The 25,574-nt window shown below is 36.2% G+C and overlaps 3 protein-coding genes across 7 annotated transcripts; all 3 read right to left on the reverse strand.

Annotated features, from left to right (window-relative positions):
* Positions 1 to 18: 18 nt before the first annotated feature.
* LOC107739389 (protein spinster homolog 1-like) lies at positions 19 to 13,202 on the reverse strand. 2 transcript variants are annotated; one of them, XM_016551490.1, is made up of 13 exons: positions 12,935 to 13,202; positions 9,756 to 9,965; positions 8,996 to 9,061; positions 8,755 to 8,891; positions 8,424 to 8,575; positions 7,373 to 7,439; positions 7,029 to 7,171; positions 5,663 to 5,815; positions 4,898 to 5,087; positions 4,694 to 4,759; positions 2,597 to 2,695; positions 2,353 to 2,521; positions 19 to 1,726 (listed from the first exon to the last, which is right to left on the reverse strand). In XM_016551490.1, the coding sequence occupies exons 2-13, from the start codon at positions 9,961 to 9,963 to the stop codon at positions 1,656 to 1,658; spliced, it is 1,521 nt and encodes a 506-aa protein (XP_016406976.1). In that variant the 5' UTR covers positions 9,964 to 9,965; positions 12,935 to 13,202; the 3' UTR covers positions 19 to 1,655. The 2 variants fall into 2 exon arrangements, with proteins under 2 accessions (XP_016406976.1, XP_016406975.1); XM_016551489.1 differs by having other exon boundaries at positions 9,756 to 9,968.
* Positions 13,203 to 13,628: 426 nt separating this feature from the next.
* Positions 13,629 to 17,609, reverse strand: nfatc2ip (nuclear factor of activated T cells 2 interacting protein). Its single transcript, XM_016551491.1, has 10 exons — positions 17,525 to 17,609; positions 17,112 to 17,223; positions 16,388 to 16,495; positions 16,154 to 16,208; positions 15,703 to 15,814; positions 15,402 to 15,485; positions 14,903 to 15,155; positions 14,597 to 14,741; positions 14,214 to 14,323; positions 13,629 to 14,125 (listed from the first exon to the last, which is right to left on the reverse strand). The coding sequence occupies exons 2-10, from the start codon at positions 17,142 to 17,144 to the stop codon at positions 13,964 to 13,966; spliced, it is 1,062 nt and encodes a 353-aa protein (XP_016406977.1). The 5' UTR covers positions 17,145 to 17,223; positions 17,525 to 17,609; the 3' UTR covers positions 13,629 to 13,963.
* A 1,154-nt stretch (positions 17,610 to 18,763) lies between these two features.
* On the reverse strand, positions 18,764 to 24,623 carry sgf29 (SAGA complex associated factor 29). Of its 4 annotated transcripts, XM_016551515.1 has the most exons (11): positions 24,600 to 24,621; positions 24,484 to 24,541; positions 24,088 to 24,167; positions 23,875 to 23,950; positions 23,596 to 23,668; positions 20,774 to 20,838; positions 20,556 to 20,685; positions 20,294 to 20,440; positions 20,145 to 20,180; positions 19,437 to 19,599; positions 18,764 to 19,207 (listed from the first exon to the last, which is right to left on the reverse strand). In XM_016551515.1, the coding sequence occupies exons 3-11, from the start codon at positions 24,160 to 24,162 to the stop codon at positions 19,091 to 19,093; spliced, it is 882 nt and encodes a 293-aa protein (XP_016407001.1). In that variant the 5' UTR covers positions 24,163 to 24,167; positions 24,484 to 24,541; positions 24,600 to 24,621; the 3' UTR covers positions 18,764 to 19,090. The 4 variants fall into 4 exon arrangements, with proteins under 4 accessions (XP_016407001.1, XP_016407003.1, XP_016406999.1 ...); XM_016551517.1 differs by lacking the exon at positions 24,484 to 24,541 and having other exon boundaries at positions 24,592 to 24,623; XM_016551513.1 differs by lacking the exon at positions 24,484 to 24,541 and having other exon boundaries at positions 24,582 to 24,621.
* Positions 24,624 to 25,574: the final 951 nt, after the last annotated feature.

Here is a 25,574-nt window from a genome sequence, read left to right on the forward strand (position 1 = left end):
GAACAATTTTTGTGGTGTCCCATTGCAAGATTTACCGTCAAATAATAATTGGTCATAAAAAAAAATAAAAAAAATCAACAATTGAGTTGTAATTCATGCTTTATAATGTTCGTAAATAAAGTATAACAGAACACAGGTGTTTCCCTACAGTTTTACAAGAGATTAATGAGAGGGAGTTAAAAAAATATATATGTTAAAAACATTGGTTCAAACTGTAAGCATTAACTAGTCGCTTCGTTATGGCGGACAGGGAGTCATAATTTCTCAATCTTGCCTCCCACTCTTGTGGCATTTTGTGGTGTTCTTGTAACCTACACAAACAAATTACAGGAATGACATATTGGTACATTGTATTCTCACAAGCACAACATCCACCGAATGTTCCACTGCAAAGACAACGCATGTTTCGATTCAGGCGCTTCAGTATTCATAATTCATTCACGAGACTAATTTTCACAGCAAATTTACCAAACAGGCTTGCATCTCTACATCCCACCTACAAACAGGAAACCACAGCAACTGAAAAACCTTGATCATCGTTCTTGCCACTGCAAAGAGAGAGAGAATGCAAACTTGCAAGAGAGAGAGAGAGAGAGAAAGATATAAAGCAGAAATAAAAATACTCGCCCTTATTTCAATGTGCTGTAAGGAGAAATAAGGTAACCGATTTAAAACAAGTTTAACACAAGAAAACCGATCAAAAAGACAACTTAGATTACACTTCTCATTTAATATTTTTTAAAAAGGTTACAAAACAAGATTAGTAAGCAAAGTTTGCAAATTATCCCAAAAGAATAGTGTGGAAAACATCCACAGCAGAGGGAATGCACAAGAAACTGCCTAAATTAAAAAAACAAAACAAAACAAAAAAAGTTAAAAGTGCAAATTAAAACAAGCCACAAACCAGACCTTTGCAACAAGTATATGTAACAATGTTATTTAAAAATATATATATAATCAAGTTAATTAATATCTGAATCATGCTACAGCAGCATTAGTGTTTGTTTTCGGTGTGTTTCCTAAAAGACCCTAAAAGCTCAACTGTTAGTATAGAAGAAAAGACATTAAAACAGGAGGAAAGACTTTAGTTTGTAAAGGCAGATCACATACAGGCTTCAGTGCTGCTCAAGCTCAGTCTGACTCCGCTAGTTCTTAATCATAGTCCAGCTTTGATGAAAACAAATGCAACAGAATTTTGAGAGTACCTCGGTTTTAGTTAACTGACTTAAGAACCTATATACACAGCAATCTGAAAAATCAATTGAGATCCCCTCCAATAAAAACATCTCAAATATAATTTACATGAATTCTAAAACACATCTTGATGAGTTTCAATTAAAGGTAATGAAATGTTCCCACGTGTTCACCTCCCACAGGACACATCCGGGGGAAAGCAGAATGGTCTAAGCACACAGGACTACCAGGTAAGATGTTACTGATATTATTTAGTCCAAAATGTCCCAAATCAATAGGGGTGTTAAGGATATAAACAAAAACATAAGCATAATAAATTACTATAAAACTCCTTATTGTGGAGATAGTCCAATCAGTGATTACTGGTCCAGGATTGGCTGCTGACGGCACTGGCTCTATCTGCCTACGCCAATCAGAGTGCTGTTCCCTGTGTTGAGAATCATCCAAATCCTTGCATCATCTCAAATTAAAACACTTGACACCGGTACTTTAGTGGACCTCCCTCTCTTTGGAACAATAATTGGTGCGTCATCTGAAAAATAAAAAGACACGTCAGTATGTTATATTTCCAAAGCATCTATAATGACCCTAAAAAATTAGGTGACTGAGAATTACATATAAAGAATTAGCCAAAACCCACAAATGGAAATTATTACTTATAACAATTAGCCAGCATTTTGTTCAATGAAGAGACTGAAAGGAATATTTATAGATTCGTTTAAAAAAAAACACACATTTACAGTAAGGCACTTATGACAGCAAGGCACAAAATGCCATTCATAGACATTGAGGCTGTATTCAACCAGCAATATTTATTTTAAAATTAATTCTTAAAAGCAGGATTATTAGTGGCCATTAAAACCAATCCATTGTAAAATACACAGAATATAACTAAAACTATATAAAAAAATCATTAATTGAAATAAATCTGAAATAAAATAAAATATAAATATTACATGATAAACTTTAAAAACCTTAAGTTTGAGAAATGTTGTCCTTGACAAGTGCAACAATGACAAAAACTTAAATATATATATACTAAATACTAAATATAAATACTAAAATAAACAATCAAACACAAATAGGACTTCCAAGATTGTCCTGAAATTGGGCTCTAATCTAAGACAAGACTGGGATGTCATCAGTGATTTCACTCACCAGAGGGCACGTAGTTCTCTGCCAGATGTCGGTCTTGTTCGATGAAGAGGGCCGTGGCCAGGAAGAAAGCTCCACCCACCACGGCCACGAAGGAACACAGCAGGAGTGACATCTGAAGTGAACGAAACTCCCACATGTATGAATCAGACTTCTTTATCGAGTCTGACACCTTAAGAGAGGGGGAAAAAACACTTTAAAAAGAACTCTGAAAGACTTTTTCTGTGCAATTGTGAGACTGACGTACCACTCCTATGAGGTAAGGGCTAATAGCGTCGCCCAGCAAGTGTGAGAGTACAATCTGAAAAGCTTCCGCTGTGGAGCGCCGTGTGGGGATCACAACATACTGAGAGAAGAGAGAAATGAGAACATGAAGAAAGAGACCTCATGTTGTTCCAAACATGTGCTGTTGATATTTCATTGGAACACAAAAGACATTTTTAAAGGTGACATATCATGAAAATCTGACTTTTCCAGGTTTTAAGTGCTATAATCAGGTCCCTGGTGCATATATCAACCAAGGAAACGTGAAAAAGATTAACCCAGTAACTTTGTTTTGGTTAGCCTTTTTCTGCAAGCGTCTGAGAAAACGAGCGCGTCTGATTTCGCTCCCTTGGTGACGTGGCAAAGGGATCTTATTATAATATTCCTTACCACCCCTTAATCTGTAAGATTACACGCACAGTGCCGTCATTTTGATTTTGCAAGCGACAACGGTGTATTAGTTCTAATGCCATGGTGAAAGTTTGAGCAAAACATGCTAACTGTTCTGCCTTTGGCTGCACAGACGAGCACAGAACACTATTTAGAGTCCCAGCCTCAGAGGAGACAAGAGAGCAGTGGATTTATTGATTTATTTACTGTATATTGCTGCTGCCACACAGATCTAAAATAAACATGTTATTTATTTCCCAGCAGTTTACCATCACAGACATAACCGACTGTTTTTGTAACTCGTGTGTTTTTTTAACGTAAACTTGTGTGTGAATGAGAACTTAGTTTAGTACTCGCATGCTGTGACAGCCGCTTTCTGTCCGTGTGCTTCGGATGCGTGTTCTCAGACAACCGTATATCAGAAGTTTAAACTCATATGGTTTAAAACGCATGATTTCAGTGCGATAAACATGATAATCAGAACCAAAACAGATGTTTTTAGCAAGTACGAGCTGTAATGGCGCAGCTCTATTCTGGAAAAGGGGGCGGGGAGCAGCAGCTCATTTGCAATTACAGAGAAAGGCACGAAAAACAGCGTGTTTCTGCTTCCACTCAAAATAGGCATTTTCAAAATAATATTATAAATGATCTGTGGAGTATTTTGAGCTGAGACACATTCTGGGGACACCAGAGACTCATATTACATATTGTAAAAAGGGGCATAATATGTCTCCTTTAAAGCATTTTCTCAACCTTTTTGACCTGTGTGGCTCCCACTGTCCAACACAATATTCAAAGACAATATCAGCCAAGATATTTCCTCTGGTATTTCGGTTGTAATTACAACAACACTGCTCGTTTTCAAACTTTTTAATTATTTTATTTTGTTTAATTATATTGATGGGCTTTTTATGCCTTTATTGGGACAGGACGGTACAGAGATGACAGGAAAGCACTGGGTGGAGAGAGGGGAGTGGGATCGGCCTCGAGACAGGAATCGAACTCGGGTGAGCACAGCTATACTGTATGTCGACGCACAAACCACGAGGCTATCGGCACCGACCAAACTTTAACAACACAGAAAGTGTTGAAATTAAATTCATTAAACACGATTAATTTTGTGATTCTGTTAGATTTTGATTTATATTTAAAAAAAAAAAAAAATGACTGATTTATCCATAATTTGAGATGTATCCATTTACATCTTGATTTTTTATTTTCCAACTTCTTATTTGTTTTAATTAATTTTTTTTAAATATTACTGATTTATCCATCATTTTAGATGTATCCATTTACATCTTGATTTTTTATTTTCTAACTTCTTATTTGTTTTAATTAATTTTTAAAAAATATAATTAAATAATTTTAAGCCATTCTGTGGCCCCCTTGGAAGTTTGATTGACAACCACTGCATTAAAATACTTTGATAATAGTGTGCCAGTCATATTAACTACTTTTATGGTGCTTTCTTGTCCTTTTTAGAGTTTGAAAATTTGTGGACACTGAACACTATGTCCTTGAATGGCAATAACTGTGTAACATTCTTTAAACAATTCTATTTTTGTGTTTTATGGGGAAAAAAACAGCATACAAGTTGGTAAAAACATGAGGATGAGTGTATAATAAAATCTAATCTTTTCATTGTTCTTTTTAATTGGTAGTGGATAAAATGGGAGGAAGGGAAACTCACCAGTAGCATATCAGCAACAACAGCCCAATTCATAGACAGGAATGTCTCACCTAGGAAGATAAAGACCTGATGGGAACACAAAATAGTTAACCAGCATAAAACTGCTCTACATTCAACACTATAGTCAATATAACATTGAAATGAAAAAAAAAAACTGTTTTTGGATAAAACAGGTTCAAAGGAGAAGTCAAGTGAGTGACTTACATATGTGGCCACAGTGCTAGCCTGAGCAAACATGATGGACAGATAGAGAAAGGGAGCAGCGAGGAGGAGTCCTGCAGCACAGACTAATGGATCAGCTCGAGAGGTTCTGGTCCTCAGCTTCTTGCTCGCCTGCACTCCACTCGCTACTCCCAGGATGCCCGTCACAACTGTGATGATGCCAAAAATCACACTGCAGTGTGGAAGAGATTAGAAGAACATTATGAGTGCATGTTCTTAACAGAAGAATATTTACAATACAGCATGCACAAATGCACTGCTCATAACATCATAATGGTATTAGGGATGTAACGGTATGAAAATTTCTTATCACGGTTATAGTGACCATAGAACCTTCAGAGGTACATTCATATAATTCAATCATATATTCATTTGTATAATTCCCTTAGCACTCTTTTAAAAGCTCCAAGCTTTTCAGCCCTGTTTTCACTCAAAACTAAACTACTCTGCGCGCTGTGCGCACGTGAGACTGTTACTGTTAAACTGTGCTTTATGCTGGACAGTATTTATTTATCGCGAGTTGTTCAAATCGCGGTAATCTAATAAGGTTTTAATGATAATTAAAAGATGAAACGGTAATACTAACCGTGGGGTATTTTATCATGATTTATCGTCAAACCAGTAATAGTTACATCCCTAGGTACCATAATATTAAAAGACTACAAAGACAGTAAAAAAAACAAAAGTGTGTGCCAAAGTCATGGTGTGTATTGAGAGAGTGAGGTGGTGTGTATGAGGGGCTGATACCTGTCAGAGTTGTCACAGGGGACTTTTAAACATGGCTGCTTCTCTCCAGTGAAGACACCCGCTCTGAATAAAAAGGCAGGGGCCCACAGGGCTAGTGATCCCGTCACAAAGGCCACAGTCGTGAAGCCAAACGTGGACAGAATAAAACTTGGACTGCAACAGAAATGAAGAGGGAAATAGAGAGAGACATTTAGTTCAGAAAAGAAACATTCAGCTATTGCAAATAATTACACAACAAATAGCTCAAGAATCATACACTTTTTCGACTTCTTGCTATATTACACTTACACTACTGGTCAAAAGTGTGGAATAATTAAGATTTTTTTTATTGTTTTGATAGAAGTCTTATGATCATCAAGGCTGTATTTTTTAAATCAAATATATAATAAAAACAGTAATATTGTGAAAAATGTAAATAAAAAACGTATCTATTTGAATACATTTTAAAATCTAATTTATTCCTGTGATGGCAATGTTTAATTTTTAGCAGTCAATACTCTACATTAGTCTTCAGTGTCACATGATTCTTCAGAAATCATTCTAATATGCTGATTTGCTGCTCAAAAAACATTTCTTATTATTATCAATGTTGAAAACAGTTTTGCTGCTTAATATTTTTAAGGAAACTGTGATACACTACCACTCAATTTCATTTTTTAACATTGATAATGATAATGATTATTAATAAATTGAGCACCAATAATTGATAATAATTGAGTAGCAAATCATCATATCAGAATGATTTCTGAAAGACCATGTGACAATGACGACTGGAGAAATGGCTGCTGAAAATTCAGCTTTGCATCACAGGAATAAATTATATTTTAAAATATAATAATATAGAAAAATGGCATTCGAAAGCATAAGAGACTTTTTTCAAAAATTTGAAAAACATTTTAATGATACCAAACTTCTGACTAGTACTATAAATATAATATAATATAATATAATATATACACTTTACATGACTTCTATATGACTTTCATCTGAAAAACGGAAATATTTTGGAAAATGCATCAGTGGCATCCAATGTTGTTTTTGACCCTATTGACTTCCAATGCATGGGCAAAAACTTGCTGAAACATTACTGAAAATATATATTTTTTACACCAGCAGTCACAAAGAGCAATGGTCATTACCCTTATATCTATAAAAAAATTAAAAAAAATCACTTATTGCGAGCGATTAGATATTTTATCATTTCCTTGATCAGGCTGCAGTGAGGTCACCAATAATTACCTGATAACTGAGGAAAAAACCCTCAGGCCAATCAAGCAGCATTATCAGATATAGAAAATTTCCTTGCATAAAATCTAAGGCTTCTTAAATGATGCTTTAAAGGCAAAATGAGCTCTCAGTGACTCACTTCCTGCAGAGTGCTTTTATGTCCGTCATCCAGCTGGTTCTGTGCAGCGTGTGCTCTGGATGAGCTTCGATCGCACCCCGCTTCGGTTCCTGAACTACAAAAAACAAGAGGAACACGGCCAGCAGCCCCAGACCAGGGGTCACCTACAAAGAGAAACAAACGAAAAAGAGCAAACAAAAAAGGCAGAGAGAAAATGAAAGTGAGAATAAGTGAGAAAATTACAGAGAATTGTTATCATTATATTTAATCTCCAAGTGTGATTTTGTGGTTAAAGCAATAAGCAGGTGTCATACAATCCACCCAGAGACAGATAAACAGTGAGAGGTTTGGTGCTGCAGACGTACCCGAAGAGCCCAGTGCCAATCCCCTGCCACATCATTCACCTTTGAGCCCACGATATAACCCATACCACTGAGGAAAGAAAGGCCAGTAGATTTGAATGAAAATCGGGATCAGGCCTGGTCCACATTGTAGCTTATGCTGTCCATTTAATACAGTCAGCACTTTAAAATCATGTTTTGGGGGCACAAACTAATGTTCTAAACAAACGTTTTAATTTACATGAGAAAAATAAAAAAATGAAAATGTGCTCTATCCATTAACAATGTCTGGCCAAATAATCTCATATTATTCTCATAAAATGTTAAATATTCGGTGGCTAGTTCTTTCTCGGAAGTGCTCAACTGTAGCAGCCTGAAAACATATAGATGCAGCTTTGTTCAGTGTAGGCTTGCCGCGATAGACGGTGCTGACGGTGATACCGGTGATAAGCTGCAACACCGGTTACGTCACTTGCCCACCGCGTCACCGACCCCCACCGTCGTTTTGATTTTTTATAGTAATAAAAATCATTTAGTTCAGTAAAAGAATAGACACTACAATTAAAAACTGAACGCGGCTGCTCAATGCAGCGTGCCGAACGACAGTCGCATCACAGATCAGATTTCATTTCTCCAGTGAGGAAAGTGAGTCCAAGTAAATATCTACAGCGGATCTAAATATTTATAATTAATTATAACTAGTTATGATTAATTATTCATATTTCCCCATGAGCTGATTCGCTACAACGCCGAACTTCCGTTAATTCAAAAGTGAAAGTAAAATGGCCACACCGCTTTTACAAGCTATTTAAAAGCGAAGGAAAGCGAGGAAAAGAGGGAACGCCCCGCCCCCGCGGTGATACCGGTATTACCGGTGTTGTCACACGTCGATTAACCGGTGGGAAAATTTCCTCACCGTCACAACCCTAGTCCAGTGTGGAGAAAAAAAACTGAAAATGTAACTGCATGTGGCAGAGTGTGAGAATGTAACCATTCTGTGAATGTGCATAGAGCTAAAGTGTGAATATCCTAAAAACAGAGTATTGTTTGAGTGTATGTTTGTGCATTGTCCCACCTGCCCACTGGGATTGCAAAGTAGAAAATGGACAGCATGTTGGTCCTCGTCTCCTTGACGAACAGGTCAGCGATGATGGTGGGAGCAATGGTGGAGTAACTGGCCTCCCCAACACCCACCAGCCCTCGCGTCAACAACAACGCCCAAAAATGCTGAGAGAAGATTTATCCTATTAGTTTACTCTCCAAATTACACTTTAAAATACACAGTTCAGTATAGAAGACATCGTATCAGATACTGAAAGCTGTTGCGTTGAAACATAAAGAAAGTATCTGGATAAAATGATCCCGTATGCATTTGCAAAGTCTGAAAGGTTTAATGTAGGACTTACTTCTTTGCCAATGAAGGAGCTGGCTAATGTCACTAGGGACCAGAAAAAAATTCCCACACACATGATGGACTTCCTGTTACACCTGTCGCCCAGGTATCCAAACAGAGGAGCCAAGAACATGTAACTGCAGATGAAGACTAAAAAGGTATAAAGAATCAAAGTGATTGAAAAGTTAATAAATAATAATTATTATAATTATAATGATAATAAAATGGATCCCAGATGGTATGAATCCACTCACCTGTCTGAAGTAGCCCTGATTTTCCATCACTAATGCTGAAGAACTGCTCAATGTCTGGAAGTACACCTGTAAGACAGGAAGTCTACTGTTATCACGGTTTATTACCGACCAATTAAAATACCATTGCACATTATATGTTTTGCAGAATAAAACAACAATGAAGTCTTTCTACAGATATTTAAAAATTAAACAGTCATTTGGAACAACAAATATCTTTGCTTTCAACAAGGTCTCTACTTCTAATAGCAAAAGTATGTTTAGTAACCTCAGACAGACTACTGTAAGCTAAAACTATTAAAAATAATTTTCCCTAATTTAAATAAAGCTAAATAAAAATAAAGCTGAAATAAAATACAAATGGTAGATGAACTTAATCTTAAAAATAACAATTATAAATGTCGCAATGGCAATTAACTGAAATAAATTTGAAGTTTAAGTAATAAAATGACCAAGAATTTAACAATTACTAAAACTAAAATTCAAATGAAAATAAAAAATTAAGCTTATTTAATTTTTTGATAAACAATAGTATATAAATAATACTAAAATAACGCCATCAGACAACAATACATGAAACTAAATCAATTATTGTATGGTTAGAATTCATGATGGAATTTAAAAGGCTTCTGATTCAAAAAGAAAAAGGAAATCACATTATCATCATGCTGTGTGTCTTTGTCTTGTGCATTTGATCTGGATTAAAAGGGACCCAGCATTGTATAGCAGCACTGATGCGCTGAAATCTAATAGCGCTGGTTACCTGCCACAGTGAATCGGTCCATATAGTTCAATAGATTGATGTAGCAGAGTACAATCACAGTCACTTTAGCTCTTCTATCAGACACTCCGCTGGCAGACTCCTCCTCCTCGGGCTGAGGTGAACCCACCCCATTGTCAGTAGGCCCCTCCCCCTCATTATCATCTGAGAAGAAGGGTGTTGTGTCAGCAGAAACATCTGTCCGTGACATCACTGCTGCAGAAAAAGATTAAAGTTGATGAAGAACAGAAAAAGCCAGTGTATAGTTCAAATCAACAGTTTTACATTAAAATTTTTCCATTTGGCAGATGCTTTTGACCAAAGCAGATTACATTGCATTTTATCAGTTAATACATGCATTTTTTTAAACTTTTTTTTTTGGTGCTTTGGGAATGGAATATTGCACGTATACAGATAAAAAAAAACTTCTCTAGAACATGGATGGTTTGGTCTACCACAATCAAAATCATTATGGGAAGCAAAACAGACAGACTGGCACACAGTTTCGGGCCCTACGGCATTAAAAAAAAAAAAGACCAAATTCTATCACTGATTACACAGACTATTGATCACATTCTAATCTCATCCTCACATGAGGATGTACAGTGGGGTTCAAAAGTCTTCTAAAATCTGTCAAAATGCTTCTAATTTGCATTTTTAAAATGAAAAAGCTTTTCCATAAACATTTATAATCTAGTTTGTCAGGAACTTAGATGCACAAAGAAGACACATGGAGAGGGAAGTAGGCACATGCTCGTGATGTGAATTAATCTTGCCACAATATCATGTGAATACAGTGAAGAAAAAATATATTGAAAGAGAAATTATACTAGGAGCTCAGAAAGCTGTGCATGTGTGCACATTTTTAATAAATAATATATGAATGCAAATGTTTAGGTTTGATTAAAACAGTCACTACTAATTTAAGTGACCAAACCTATGCGGAGAGGCAGTTTTAACATTAAGAGACATGACATCTGACGCACAGATGCCATTGGCACATGCCGCTATGCTCAGTGACACTTCCGGTGGCACTTCCGGTTTTCAGTGGCATGTGTCAGTGGACAGTGGCATGTCACAAGTTTTAGTGACACTTTTAGTGACACATGCCAATGAAAATCGGACAGTTCAGCCGTGTCATTTGGACAGCTGGTTTTCAAGTGGTATGTGTCAGTAAAACTTGTGACATGTGCCGATGGACTGCGTCCTGTGTCACTGAATTGTCACGATCATGTCGCAGTATGTTGCCTCCAGTTGTGACTGGCAGATGAATTGAGCAGCTGTAATTGTAACACAAAAATCCTAAATAAAAAGCTGAATTTAGTGATTTTTAAATAAATGTCCATTAAACGTATTTACAAGTTTATTATATGTTTTTCAAACATGACGTCAGTGTGTGGCACATCTGTATTTGAGTGGCAGATGACACTGAATGTTGTGCAATAGCCTACCAGTGCTATTGTATGTGGGTGATCACGCAGACTACCCATTCTAGGATACACAGCCACTCTCCACTGACACATGTCAATGAAAATCGGACAGTTCAGCTGTTTCATTTGGACAGCCGGTTTTCAGTAGGCCTAGCATGTGTCAGTGGAGAGTGGCATGTGTCACAAGTTTTAGTGACACTTTTAGTGACACATGCCACTCTCCACTGACACATGCCAATGAAAATCGGACAGTTCAGCTGTGTCATTTGGACAGCCGGTTTTCAAGTGGTATGTGTCAGTAAAACTTGTGACATGTGCCGATGGACTGCGTCCTGTGTCACTGACATTGTCACGATCATGTCGCAGTATGTTGCCTCCAGTTGTGACTGGCAGATGAATTGAGCAGCTGTAATTGTAACACAAAAATCCTAAATAAAAAGCTGAATTTAGTGATTTTTACATAAATGTCCATTAAACGTATTTACAAGTTTATTATTTGTTTTTCAAACATGACGTCAGTGTGTGGCACATCTGTATTTGAGTGGCAGATGACACTGAATGTTGTGCAATAGCCTACCAGTGCTATTGTATGTGGGTGATCACGCAGATTACCCATTCTAGGATACACACGGGAAAAAAATTATCATGGATCACTACGAATACCGCATTAACACTTGCATCCGTTACTGTAATCCTTTATTTTTGTATGACGCTGCGTGCACGTCGGTAGGTGTCAGTATAAATTTAACATTGGCCAGCGCCAGATTATCATCTGGCTTTAATATTTTATATGGTAAAATAATAATTATACATAAATTAAATGTAATTCTGTTTATAATTTTAACTGTGTAACAAGAAACACACACACACATATACACATACAGTGGGTACGGAAAGTATTCAGACCCCCTTAAATTTTTCACTCTTTGTTATATTGCTGTTTGACAGCAACATACTGTTAATTAATTCAATATCGTTCTGCCGTTAAGTGCGTGTGTCACGCAATCTACATTATGCAGCGACACCCAGCGGCAGGTGTCAGTCACTGCCGAAGGTTCGACACGCACCGCGGCAACTGACAAGACGCAGTCCATTGACATGTGTCACAGGTTTTAGTGACACATGCCACTGTCCACTGACACATGCCACTGAAAACCGGAAGTGCCACCGGAAGTGTCACTGAGCATAGTGGCATGTGCCAATGGCATCTGTGCGTCAGATTTCATGTCACTTAATGTAAAAACTGCTGCTGGCTACGCGGATAACATGTCAGAAGTATCCTCAACTTTCAGTAATCTATATCCTTTAACTTCGATTGTAAGTTGAATCGAACTAAAAAAAAAAATAAAAAAAAAATGTTTTTGCTGACTGATGACATGTGATACTTGATGTTGACCAATACTAGTCTAAGTACAGACATGTAGCTGGTTAAGCAACATATTCCACTGACAGTGGTGCCAAAATAAATAAATAAACCCAAAAGCTGTACTTCTCTTTTACAGACGTGGTTATTATGGAAAAGGCATAGAAGGCTCTCAAGGTGGAGTATTTGTTTAAAACACCCAGTGTTTCCTCAACACTTGGAAAAGCAAAACATTCAATCACAACTACAGAACAGCCTTTCATTTAACACTGTTTACGGAGACATGCAAATCCCGAAACCTATAGAAAAGAGCGCTATGAACTGTCTGATATATCCGAGACTTTGTTTACTGCTCTATAAACAGTCCTCGCACCTATATTGTTGTTTACCTGGAAAATACAAAGCGAAGTCAGAGGCGTCCTCAGAGTTCTTCTTCTGGACGCTGTTGGGCTCCCTCGGAGTTGTCAAGACGTTTCAGGGTGCTATCTTTACCTTACCTCCTGTGTGGACATTTTTGAATTGCAGTGGAGGGTCTCGAAGCGAACTGTGCAGTGTGCAGTCGACAGACTTTCCGTTGTGTTGCTGAGCTACAAGCTCAGCACGACGCCATATTGGAATGACGCAGTGCTTCCGCTCCTCAGTCATGTGAGCGCCTCCTTCAGCTCACTGCGCAATTTTGAAAGATAAACATAGCTAATTTAAAACCATGAGTGAAATGAATATTCTGATTTGTGCACCTAACTAGCATTAAGCAAAGGACTTTAACAAGACAAAAGAAGATGCTAACAAAATCAGGCAAATGTTGTCCTATTTACAGGTACTTTAGCAACTGGTGTTGATTTATTTTTATAGGTAACTGCTATAATTGTTCCAATTGATAACTTATTTCAGTTGATTAATTAAGTTGAATTACTTGACATAAATTGGTGTGATGTTGTGTTTTATAAGAAAAATAAATAGTATGCTCTCAGAAGGCTAAAAAAATGCCTTTGAAAACTAACTCCAGGGAGTAAATGTTGCCCTTTAGAAAACTGACACAAGTACTACATGCAACAAAAACATCTAATAAATTTGTCATTTTATTATATTCCTTTCAATCAAGTAAATTCTTTATATGAAAAAAATCAACAATTCTTAAATAAGTCTGGTGTATATACACAATGTAAAACTGAATTTATATTGTTTTTGCATGTCCTCAAACATAAGTCAAATGTGTATTGTTCATGAAACCTTAAAAAAAATTCTGTGGTCTGTTTTAAGTGATAAGAAGGTCTAATCAGAAGTCTGACCTCCTCTACAAATCTTTTTCTCCGTCCTTGCGAACCACAAAAAGCGTACAATTTTACATGTTACATTGCATCCAGAATACGGTTTCAAAAAAGTACAGAACTCCCAATAACATCAAAAGTCGTGGGCGTTTAGGCCCAGACTTCAATGACATCACCGTCCTCCATGTCTAGGTCAGCTGGAGTCTGATTATGCGTGACCCTTGACCCATCAAAGAGAAATCTGGCTTTCCATCTAGCACTGGCAGCCAAACCAGAGACGTACTGAGACAGGATGGACCCTAGAGGAGCATTCTATAAATAAAAAAGGAACAATGACAGTTGAGTACTAAATTAATTTCACAGAAACACAAGAACATCCAAAAAGATGTACAGTACACACCTTTTGTAGGGAATACTCCTGCACAGATGCTTTCTCTTTGCCTTGCAGTCGCACAGTAATGACATTACTTTTGTCACTCTCTTCTTGTTTATTCTCTGTTACTACACAATCTGGGAAAGACAGTAGAGATGAAGAAGAGTTGAATGAAGGCTGCAGGATTTTTGATGAATCGTTTATAGAATGTTTGCATGTACCATCATTTAAAAATGTCAGAGCTCACAACAGGTCTGTCTTTAAAAGTTTATCTTTTAGCATTAAAATTAATTTCCCTGTGGAGAAAATGAATGGAGTTTTTACATCTGGAACCCGACTGGTGCACTCTATAAGTGCACTGTGATGCATGCTAATGAACTCAGCTCAAAATTGCTACTGCTTTCTATTACCTATAATGTCAGCTATGCCGAGACCCAGCTCACTGATGGACGAGTGAATAGGGAGATCAATATCTTTGTTTAATAACAGAATTTGGCTGGGTCGGACATTGAGTTTGATGGCCAGCTGTTCCACAGCTTTACTCAAAGGAGCCGTCTGCAATCAAAAGGCACATTCATACAATGAAAGACAAATTTAAAAACATTCTTTTTCCAGCTTGAATAAAAAAGTAACTCTATTCATATATTTTTTTCTACCAAACAAATATGCCACATATAGAGTAATACGTCATAAACAAAAGTGTTTATTCCACTTACAGACAGTATTGGGATTTTGTGCAACTCTGTTCGACAGCGAAATTTCAGTGAAATTTCTCGTGCAGAGTCTCTGTCCTCAGTATTTAGTGGACGTCTTTTCTTTTTGCTGTCAGAAGAAATTATGATAATGTCATCATCATCATCATAGTCCTTCACAGGAGATGGAGAGTTTCTGTATTCAACCACAGGCTCCTGAGGCTCAGGCGAGAGACACACCAGAGAGCCAATCGCATCCAATTTCCTGTTGATTTCTCTAGGACAGAGATGTGAGAGAGAATGAGAGAATGTCAGACCTGTTCACTTATCTCTAGCCCTACTAGCTGTTCATTTCATTACTTCTAATATTGTTATTCATTGCTGTACCCTATTTGAAAAAAGCTAATATTGATTGTCATGAGAGCATTAAAACTATAAAAACTGCATGAGAAAAGAAGTTCAATCTAAAAAAAAATGAGATCATTAAATGTCGTATTTCATCACTAATGATGACGTCACTTACTGTATTTTTTGGTTTGCCTGTCTGCTCCGTTTCACTGGTGGACTACATGGTGGAGGGGGTGGAGAGGGGGAACGAAGGATTTCCCTAGGGAGGTGAGGAAGATGATGGTTTAGATGAAAGAACGTGGCTTAGGTTAGGCTAATCAATCATCAGATGATTAATTGGCAGGGCTATGATTCATATTAATGTTAAGGAGCTGGTTTAGAGTCAGATATCACAAAAACAAACAACACTGATAGTGGGTGCATAATGACACACTTTTTATATGCCAAGGTGAAGCAAAGTCAGTCTGTGTACTTACTGAGCTTCAGTCTGTTCTGGCTCCTCCTCAGAGCCACTCAGATCAATGCTGATTGGCCGTTTCTCTGTACGAGGTGGGGAAGGAGACCACAGAGGACCACCCTTTTCCTCATCTGACACAATAAATTACAACACTAAGGATGGCGTGGATTAATCCCACTCACAAAATGCTAAATATCAGAAATCAGAATATTCAGAAATCATTCTATTATGCTGATCTTCTACTCAAGAAACATTTATTCTTATTATCCATGTTGAAAACAGTTGTGCTGCTTAATATTTTCATAGAAACCGTTTTTCAAGATTTTTTATAAATAAATTAAAAAAAACAGCATTTATTTGACATAGAATTTTTTTACACTATAAATGTCTTCATGGTCACTTTTGATTGATTTAATGCATCCTTGCTAAATAAACATAAAATGTTAGTATATAACAAAAAGTTTTGATACCTGTGAGGCTGGTGTGTTTGAAGGTTATTGGCTTCAGATTCAAAGAGCTGTTAACCTAAAACACAATAATGTAACATATGAATCGTCTTTTTTAGCCTATGTTTGCACCTTGTAACACATCCATCCCAATGCATTTAGATTACAGACATATTTTCAAACAAGTGGCAAAGGTCATCAAGTATATTCTTTCCAGTCATGAAGGGCTTTTAAGTTAAGCAGGCAAGATCTACTCACCTTGTTGGAGTAAACAGGTACTGTTGTGATGGAGGAGGCGTCGAGGATGCGTCTGCGTTTGGGAGGTTGTTTTGGAGGGTCTGATACACCCGCGTCACTGTCTGCTCCCTGAAACAAGGAAAAAGGCAACATATTTCCAATATTATCTCATGGTTTTAAACGAAAATTATATTTGTAAAATACATTTAGGTAATAGTTAGCTGTCTAGCCTGTCAATGGCAACTTAAGCAGAATTATTACAACTTTGTTTTTACTGACTTGTCGCGGATAAATCACAAAAGAAATCGAAACTGTTCGGTAAACGACTAATACAACGTTTTAATGGCTATTAATAACTTAGAGTAAAATGAATGTAAGTGTTTCAACAAGTTTATTGATTAATGTAAACACATGCACAACCGTATACAATTTTAAACCGGTGCTCTGCGAGTAACGTTACGTTACCGCAAACTTTAAGGTAACGTTAAATCTTGCACATTTACTTGAACAAAACCACTTAAAGTGCTTCACATTTTCTGTGTTGTTGTTGTTGTTCATTAATCGATATGACAACTGATTAGCCAGCATGCTATTGCACAATAAGGCAGTTATAGATAATAGATATTCAGGGTTGTTTTCTGACGATAACTATTTAAACATTATGTCCGTGTAAAATGTACAGAATTTGAGTAGCAATAACTCTTTAAACTTAGCACTGAATAACTGCTAATAATCGAGATCTCACCCTTTCAGCCATGGCCCGTTTCCGCGCGCTCATTACATACCGTGCGCGCTCTCGGTGACTCGGCGTGACGTCACGTAACAAAGGCTCGCTCACTGAACACTTGATTCTTATACTTTGCCATAGTTATGGACGCCATTCACAGTGGAGCTATTGCACTATTAAAAAACTCCGTTGATTCTGTACCCTCCTTCATTTCCCTGACTAATCCCTGTGAAACAGTGATAGGGAAAATTTGCTTTGCTCTCAGCCCTTCTTTCAGGAATAGAAAGATTCGACATCTTTTTCAGAATGATATAACTACTGTTCCTTCTGTTGTATTTCACTGGAGTAATTATCTTTATGATATTCCTTGGAAGAGTGTGTGGTAGTTACCCAATAAATATTTAATCACGAACAACCCACTTGATTCTTACATGATGATGAGGCGAATATTTTAGTGAATATTTAGTAGGATAAGATGACTCATATAACTATTTTAACCAGAAAACAGAAGATAAATTACTATTAACAGTAGAAAATAAAAATGTTGTACAAAAATTGTATTTCTTATTTTTATTCGTCTTGTCAGGATACAATTCGTTTAACATTTACAACACAATAGGAAAAAGTATATGGAGGACGAAACCTGCAAAAACAATAAATAAATAAATACACAAATAAATAAATAAATATGCAAATAAATAAATAAATGTCTGTATAAATACACAAATTCTTGTTTAAATACATATAGAAATAATTAAACGTGATTAAAGTAGGCAAATAAATAAAATAAATTGGTGGACAAATGGAAAATGTTTAAGGAAATGCTAAACTCATCCTATTTATTTTCCTTTGATCACTCATTTATTTCTGAATGTAGTTCCACATTTATTTTTCCTCCACTACAAATACCATTACAAACATTACAAACCATCAACTTTTAACCATTAAATAATGGTTTCCTGAAGTGTGTTTTAGGACATATTACATTAGGATTTAGTGGTTTTAACAAAAGCCACCAACAAAAGGCCACCAATTAGGCCTACCAGTAGAGACCAACAGGCACCATTACAGTTTCCATTAAAATCAATACCATTTTCATTATAACCAGTAAAACCATTACAATTTTTTTTCAGCAGGGAACTGAAATAAATGTATTATTGTATTAACTAAAATACTTGAAATCTACATAAAAAGAGCAGAATGCAAAATGTATATATAATATGACAATAATAAACATAAACCTAGAATCTAGAAACCTGAAACCGAATTCTTCAATTTGAGTATTCATATGTCTGTGTGTCATGTTAATCAGACTAATCATATTATAGGCTACTTCATTTACTCTATTTTCTAACTCAGTATCTCTCAAATGTAACCCGTTGTAGAATCGCTGCTGTCTCTTTATGAATGAATGGAATATTCATGTCAGACAATGCTGAGTAAAAAATAGCAGTATACGCTCAGACTAGGGGTGTCCTGGGATTTTACTATAGTGCTACAAGCTACATGCTCTATATATTGAGATTGGAGGACAAAGGTAACTTGATGTAACAGTTTGTTGGTTTGTAAATTGTAATAGTAATTTTAAAAAACACTTAACAGAATCTGCCATTAAAAAAATAATATTGACTGAACATCAATTCTGAATATTAGGTGAAGGTGTAGTCCTGAATATCTGTGGTGGTTACAAGCCCTTTAAAAGGCCCAATGTACTATTTGGCCTTTATAAAGTAGAGACAACAGATTTGTGTACCATTTATTCACATGTAAAGGGTTTATTACTTTAGCCCAATTCACTTGCAGTTGTTGTCCTTGTATCCAGATCCACAAAAACATCATACAAAAGATGCAGTATAAAATATACCAATACTATGTACATGTTAACAGAAATGGGGGGAAAAGCACATAAAACAGAATCAATGCTCAATATCTTGTTTTCAATCACAACAATCATGCAGGGTCTTTTTGCAAACAATGTCTCACATTGTATATTTCTGTCACTTCTTTTTGTTCTCCTTGCAGGCCACTACATATCGCTGAGCGACGTTGAGAGGTGGAGAATAGCCATCAGCATAAGATGTATCCTCAAACAGAACTGAGTAGTCATCCTGGGGCTGGAAAAGACGTAAGGTTATAGGGAAACTATTCTTCTTCGTATATAACTGGTCTAATGATGCCACAAAACACATAATAATGAAATATTCTAACAGACTAACATTAATTCCATGACTTTCAAAGGGTTTCGAAAAGCACTGCAGATCTTCAACACTTCATGCATCTCTGAAGCCTCTAATCCTACACTTCAATCAGTCTTTTAACTCTTTTCATTCTTGTTCCACTCACCCGATGTGGCGGCGTGTGGATCAGAGCTCTGTAAAAGCATGTGGTCTGTGGATAGAGGGCCAGCACCAGCTGATCCTTACTGAACAGGGCCTCTGGGTCTGTTTCGGGGTTTGCTTTCCACTGTGGGAGAGGAATTATTCTTCTCCGACTCAATGTGTGTCTCCTGAACAAAAGAGAAAATGAGATCATTTGAATAAAGCACTGCTGGAATTACATTACTGTTCAGAAGTTTGGAGTCACTAAGTAAAATAGTGACATTGTGAAATATTGTTACAATTTAAAATAACCCTTTTCTATTTTAATATATTTAAAAAATGTAATTTATTCCTGTGATGGCAAAGCTGAATTTTCAGCATTACTCCAGTCTTCAGTGTCACATTATCCTTCAGAAATCATTCTAATATGCTGATTTGCTGCTCAAGAAACAATTCTTATTATTAGCAGTATTGAAAAAGGTTGTGCTAAAAACAGTCTTAATATTTTTGTGGAAACTGATGCATTTTTTCAGGATTCTTTAATGAATAGACAGTAAAAATGTATTTATTTTAAATAGAAATGTATAATTTGTAACATTATAAATGTATTTACTGTCACTTTTAATCAATTTAATGCATCCTTGCTAAAATATTAATTTATTTGTAAAAATTTGAACGGTGGAGTATCAATTCATATGTGGCTGAAAATCGTGAATAATGGAATCGTACTTACTCTTTACCCTCTTCATCAATGTCATCCACTTCATACCTGATAAAAGATAAAATCATAATGTTACATTATCATTTCACACAATCAGGTTTAAAAGCTAAAATGAAATAATGAAATAGCCCTGTAGCTGAGCTCAACTGGTAGATGATTACTTGTTGGTGGAGTGATTGTAGCTGACAACTTCCGCAAGAATCCACTGTTCATCACCATCCACGGCCTTCACACGTGCCGCCACCTTGTCACCCTGTTTAGCCACATAGTCACTGCTTGCTGGAATAGCGCCACACAGTGGTGGTGGACTGAAGGAGTAAGACAGGTATGAATTAGTGAAATGTAACAATTGTAACTCATTCACTGACTAAATAAGCATTTCTAAAACAAAGAAAGCATAATGTAGGAGACTCGGAATGGTACCTCTCGCCAGGTTTGCCAATCCAGAGAGGAAGTGTCATGGCTGACTGTTGTAACAGGGTCATCAGGACACCTCTGCGCATGGTCTTTCTGGGTGGGTCAGTGTCACTGTACACCCCTGCCATTCTGGCAGCTGGAGAAAGGGAAGGGTTTGATTCGCTTCCACAACTGTCCAAATGCATTCAGATGCACACGTTTACAAACTAATATCCAAGACTTACCAATCCGTCTTTCCTCCAAAAGGGATTTAATTTCTGCAATCTTGTCAAGTGCCCGTCGAAGTATACTGTGGGAGGGATGCATATAAATCTGATCAGTTAACGCTGTAAAGCCTGGCATGAAATAATGGTCAGAAAAATAGAATTTCTTGAAATGGATCAGTTATTTGGGGAGAAAAAACATTTTGAGTATCATATTTGATACATCAGGCTTTTATGGCTTATTTTGCATAATATAGGGGAATATGGAGCTCATACTCACGGAGTACCTAAATTTTATTCAGAGGCCCAAATTGAGGAAAAATATGCAATTTGGTACATCTTGATATTTATATGCCCAAAAAGTAAGATAAAATTCTGATTAGGCTAAATCAATTAAATCAAATAGGATTGCAGGTTACTTACATAAAATGCATATAAATATCAAGATTTCACTCTATATTTCCAAATAATATGTCTTTGTTAGATGATATTTAAATGCTTAGTTTTATAATTAAAGCTCTGCAGTTTTTATTGTGGGGGCAAAACATATAATGCAATGCAATAATGATTAGGATATGTACAAATAATCTTTCCTCAAAAGCCTGATGTATCATATTTGATACTCACATTTTAACATGATTTTTCTAAAAAATGATATATGGATAATCAAGTAAACTTAAGTTGCTTCAGTCCAGTAAGTGTTTATCTTGAAATATTGCTAACAATATGAAAGTTATTCTTAAGTTTACTTTATAAAAATCAGTAAAGATTTCACAGCAAAAAGCAAAAAGATGTATACCACAACTTAACACAACATATATAGAATTATAAGAAAATAAATTTTACTTGCTTACATTTTTTAAAATTCCTTTTGATAGGTTAGAGGTTTAGAAATTTGTGTATCAATTATGATTCAGTAGGTTTTATCCACCATTTTCCTACGCCCCAAGATGCTTTGAGCAAATTATGGGAGTAACTTCCATTCCATGAACAATCAGAGAAAGGTTCGCTCTATGAATGCAATAAGCATTTTCAAAAACTGGGTACAATGAGGTGACATTATTCTGCTCACCCTTTAACCATTGTTCATTAAAAGGACATTTAAAAGTGTAAAAACATTAACAAATTACTTTTGACATATCACGAATAACCCCCAAAGCTCGATTATTTCTGCACCAATATCATGCACGTGCTAAATATCACTGCAGTAATATGTCTATATTATGTGACATAGTACGTTGCCTTTGTCAAAAAATGTTCATTAACTAGAACATTGAGTGATAATGTGATTTTCGTCATTTTAACCGGTAACAAATATTGCATTTACCTGTTTTAGAAACAATAAAAATGACTGATAGGGATTCGAAGTGAAAAGGGGGGACAGTTACATTTTAAATGAACACTCCACTATTTTTGAAAATAGGCTCATTTTCCAACTCCCCTAGAGTTAAACAGGTGAGTTTTACCGTTTTCGAATCCATTCAGCCGATCTCCGGGTCTGGCGGTAGCACTTTTAGCTGTAGCTTAGCATAGATCATTGAATCTGATTAGACCGTTAGCATCTCGCTCAAAAATGACCAAAGAGTTTCTATATTTTTCCTATTTAAAACTTGACTCTTCTCTAGTTACATCATGTACTAAGACTGACGGAAAACGAAAAGCTGTGATTTTCTAGGCCGATATGGCTAGGAACTATACTCTCATTCCGGCGTAATAATCAAGGAACTTTGCTGCCGTACCATGGGTGCAGCAGGCGCAATGATATTATGCAATGATAAAATCACAGCTTTTCATTTTCCGTCAGTCTTAGTACACGATGTAACTACAGAAGAGTCAAGTTTTAAATGAGAAAAATATCGAAACTCTTTGGTCATTTTTGAGCGAGATGCTAACGGTCTAATCAGATTCAATGATCTATGCTAAGCTACAGCTAAAAGTGCTACCGCCAGACCCGGAGATCGGCTGAATGGATTCGAAAACGGTAAAACTCAACTGTTTAACTCTAGGGGAGTTGGAAAATGAGCCTATTTTCAAAAATAGTGGCGTGTTCCTTTAAAGCATACATGTGAAAACAAACCTGTAAAGAGATGTGAGGATTTGGGGAGAAAAACAAGAGATTCTTGGTGCATTCCAGTGAATTATTCATGGTTTATATCATAAATTAAATCAGAAATATTCCACAAATGTGCAGTATATGTTGTCTTTTTTCATACTGTTTCAGCAGAATACAATAACAAAAATAATGAGAAGGAAATAATGCAGTGGACTAAAAAGAGCTCTTGCCATAGATATTCTTGTTATACCATGTCACATTAAAATACCAAGTGTTATATAACTCTTCTGACAAGTAAAAAATAGAACGTGAAGGAAAATGTACAGCTCATTCAGTTAAACTGACGCATAAGGATTATTTGTAGTGCAACATTATGTTTTGACGGGATTTTTTTCAGTCATTTTGAGTGGAACGTCCCCCAAACCGGAACTGACTCCCATAATTTAAAACGCAAGGCTTGCTAGGAAACAGATGGATAGGATTAATAATATTCAACAAGTCTGTTTTTTCCAGTCAGCACACATCTGAGAGCCTTGGACAAAAGTTCCACAAGATGGGGCTATACAACCACAAGTTCAAGATCTTCCAGATGTTCCTTGTTGAGACGAAAACAAAATAATCAACACTGAAAAGAATCATTTCAAGAACAGATCATTTTGTGAATCATCTTGTGTATTTCAGTATTGATTTGTGTATTTGAAGTATTTCTTAAAGTCAAGGTGCATCCTTTGCATTGATGTAAAGTGGTGCAAAGGGAAGCCAAAATACAGCAACTTTCACATCAACTTACCCACATTCAGCCTCAGCATCAGCTTTAGCTGTAGTGTAAAGACCCCTCAGTTTTGTCCGATAATATGGAGAAGCTGAAGAAGTTATAAGTAGATTTAAAGTGTAACAGAGATATCAGACAAGAAATTAAAATCATAAATACAAATATAAGAGAGATCTAGTTTGACAATATTGAACATTACTTATTCTCTTAATGTGTGATTAATTATTACAACTATTAACTTAATATTAATGTGACTTATTCTCATTGTAAACAATACAATAGGAATTCATGTCTTACTCTTATTTTCTGTTTGCATCCTTTCATGTGTTTTCTGGATGTTGAGAAGGTTGTGTTCACTTCTTGATCGCTCTTCCTGTGTATTTAAGAGAGATTAGGGTATAAACACTGGGTGGGGGTAAAGTGTACGAAAAGGAGGTCTTTCCCAAAGCATATAAACTCAAACTACAGTGATCATGCATGGGACAACAGAGTAGTGCTCAGTCTGCTCACCTGAGTTTGTTTTATGAGCTGATGCAGCTCATTCAGCAACTCTGCGATTTTGGTGTCTGCTGACACTAAAGCCATTGTACCTGCAAGAACAAAAGTTATATCGGTTAGCTTTAACCAAAATTATTAAGACTCAAATTAAAATGTAAATGAATGAATAAATGTAAAACAACCCTCAAGAAGACATATAAATATCAAAATAATACAATTAAACCGACACCACTAACACTGCCCAAAACTAAAGTAATATTGTCATAATGCAATAAATCTAATAATAATGCATTTTACGTGTTATTTATGTAGCTTAAATCCATATACATAATAGAGCGCCATTGACTGGACGGAGCTCAGATCACACCCTCTGCCCGCGCAGATAAACAAGAAAAGCGTGAATCTCACCTTCAAACACACAGTTCCGCGACACTCTCCAGATTCACCTCATGCATTAGTAGACGAACTATGAACGAAAAACATTTATTTATTACAGTTTCACTTTCCTTAACGTACATTAGTACATTTTCTTCTTCTTCTTCTTCTTCTTCTTTTGATGTTTTATGTTGGTTGGCAAACCAGCTTTTGATGCATATTCCGCCACCTACTGGGATGGAGTGTGAGGCGATAATATCAAGGGAAATGCTAATTCCCCAAAAAAAACCTTCTACCTATATTTTATTATATACATTTGTTCTTTTCAGAAAATTAATAAGTGCTTTATAACCTTTATAAGAACTGTTTAACACATTCTGTAATGTCAAAGAATTAATGCCAGCAGATTTTAATTCCTCTTTTAACTGGAGTCTTTCCCTTTCATATGCCCTACAGTTAATCAACATGCTCTACAGTTTCTGGAAGTAGACCATGATTACATTGACCAGATTCATGTTTTCCTATAATCTGGAGTGATTTATTAAGAGTAGAGTGTCCAATTTTCAATCGAGATATAACTGTATCATCCCTTCTATTACCATAAGCTGTTCTTACATGGTCTACTTGTTTATATATATTATACAAATGCCGCCCTTTGTTACCTTTATCCCATCTCTCTTGCCATATCTTTCTGACAGCTACTTTAATTAAACCTTTAATTTCTGATTTACTCAAGGGTATATGTATGTCGATATTTGTGTGCTTAAGAGCCTGTTTCACTATCTTGTCTCCTCATTTCCTTCCACTCCAACATGAGCAGGCACCCATAAAAATTCAGCTACAATTCTCAGTTGCCGTATTCGGTACAAACTTTGCAGTACTTCTAATAAAATATCTTGTCTAGATTCCGATTTTCCACTCAGTATACTTGCAAATGCAGAATATGAATCTGAACAGATTACCACTGTTGTTGGTTGGATTTCTTCCACCCACTGTAAAGCTATCTGAATAGCGATCATCTCTGCTGCATATACCGATACATTATTAGCAGTTCTTTTTGCAGATTTATATTTAAAGTGAGGAATATACATGGCAGCACTTGTACGCCCAGTTTCTGGGTCTTT

The sequence above is a fragment of the Sinocyclocheilus rhinocerous genome, unplaced genomic scaffold, assembly GCF_001515625.1.
Source record: "Sinocyclocheilus rhinocerous isolate Xijiao unplaced genomic scaffold, SAMN03320098_v1.1 scaffold2300, whole genome shotgun sequence".
In the NCBI taxonomy this organism is placed as follows: Eukaryota; Metazoa; Chordata; class Actinopteri; order Cypriniformes; family Cyprinidae; genus Sinocyclocheilus; species Sinocyclocheilus rhinocerous.

Bases quoted from the DNA above. Each gene is read 5' to 3' on its own strand.
- nfatc2ip (XM_016551491.1), bottom strand. From the start codon at position 17,144: ATGAGCGCGCGGAAACGGGCCATGGCTGAAAGG. The intron at 14,324-14,596 runs GTAATAGAAAGC...TGTCTTTCCCAG, and splicing joins CGGCATAGCTGACATTATAG to ATTGTGTAGTAACAGAGAAT. The intron at 14,126-14,213 runs GTGTGTACTGTA...TTTTATTTATAG, and splicing joins AGGAGTATTCCCTACAAAAG to AATGCTCCTCTAGGGTCCAT.
- sgf29 (XM_016551517.1), bottom strand. From the start codon at position 24,162: ATGGCTTTAGTGTCAGCAGACACCAAAATCGCAGAGTTGCTGAATGAG. The intron at 20,441-20,555 runs GTACCATTCCGA...TTACTCCTTCAG, and splicing joins ATTGGCAAACCTGGCGAGAG to TCCACCACCACTGTGTGGCG. The intron at 19,600-20,144 runs GTAAGTACGATT...TCTTTTGTTCAG, and splicing joins ATTGATGAAGAGGGTAAAGA to GAGACACACATTGAGTCGGA.
- LOC107739389 (XM_016551490.1), bottom strand. From the start codon at position 9,963: ATGTCACGGACAGATGTTTCTGCTGACACAACACCCTTCTTCTCAGAT. The intron at 5,088-5,662 runs GTATCAGCCCCT...TCCACACTGCAG, and splicing joins CCCTGTGACAACTCTGACAG to TGTGATTTTTGGCATCATCA. The intron at 4,760-4,897 runs GTAAGTCACTCA...TGTTCCCATCAG, and splicing joins CTAGCACTGTGGCCACATAT to GTCTTTATCTTCCTAGGTGA.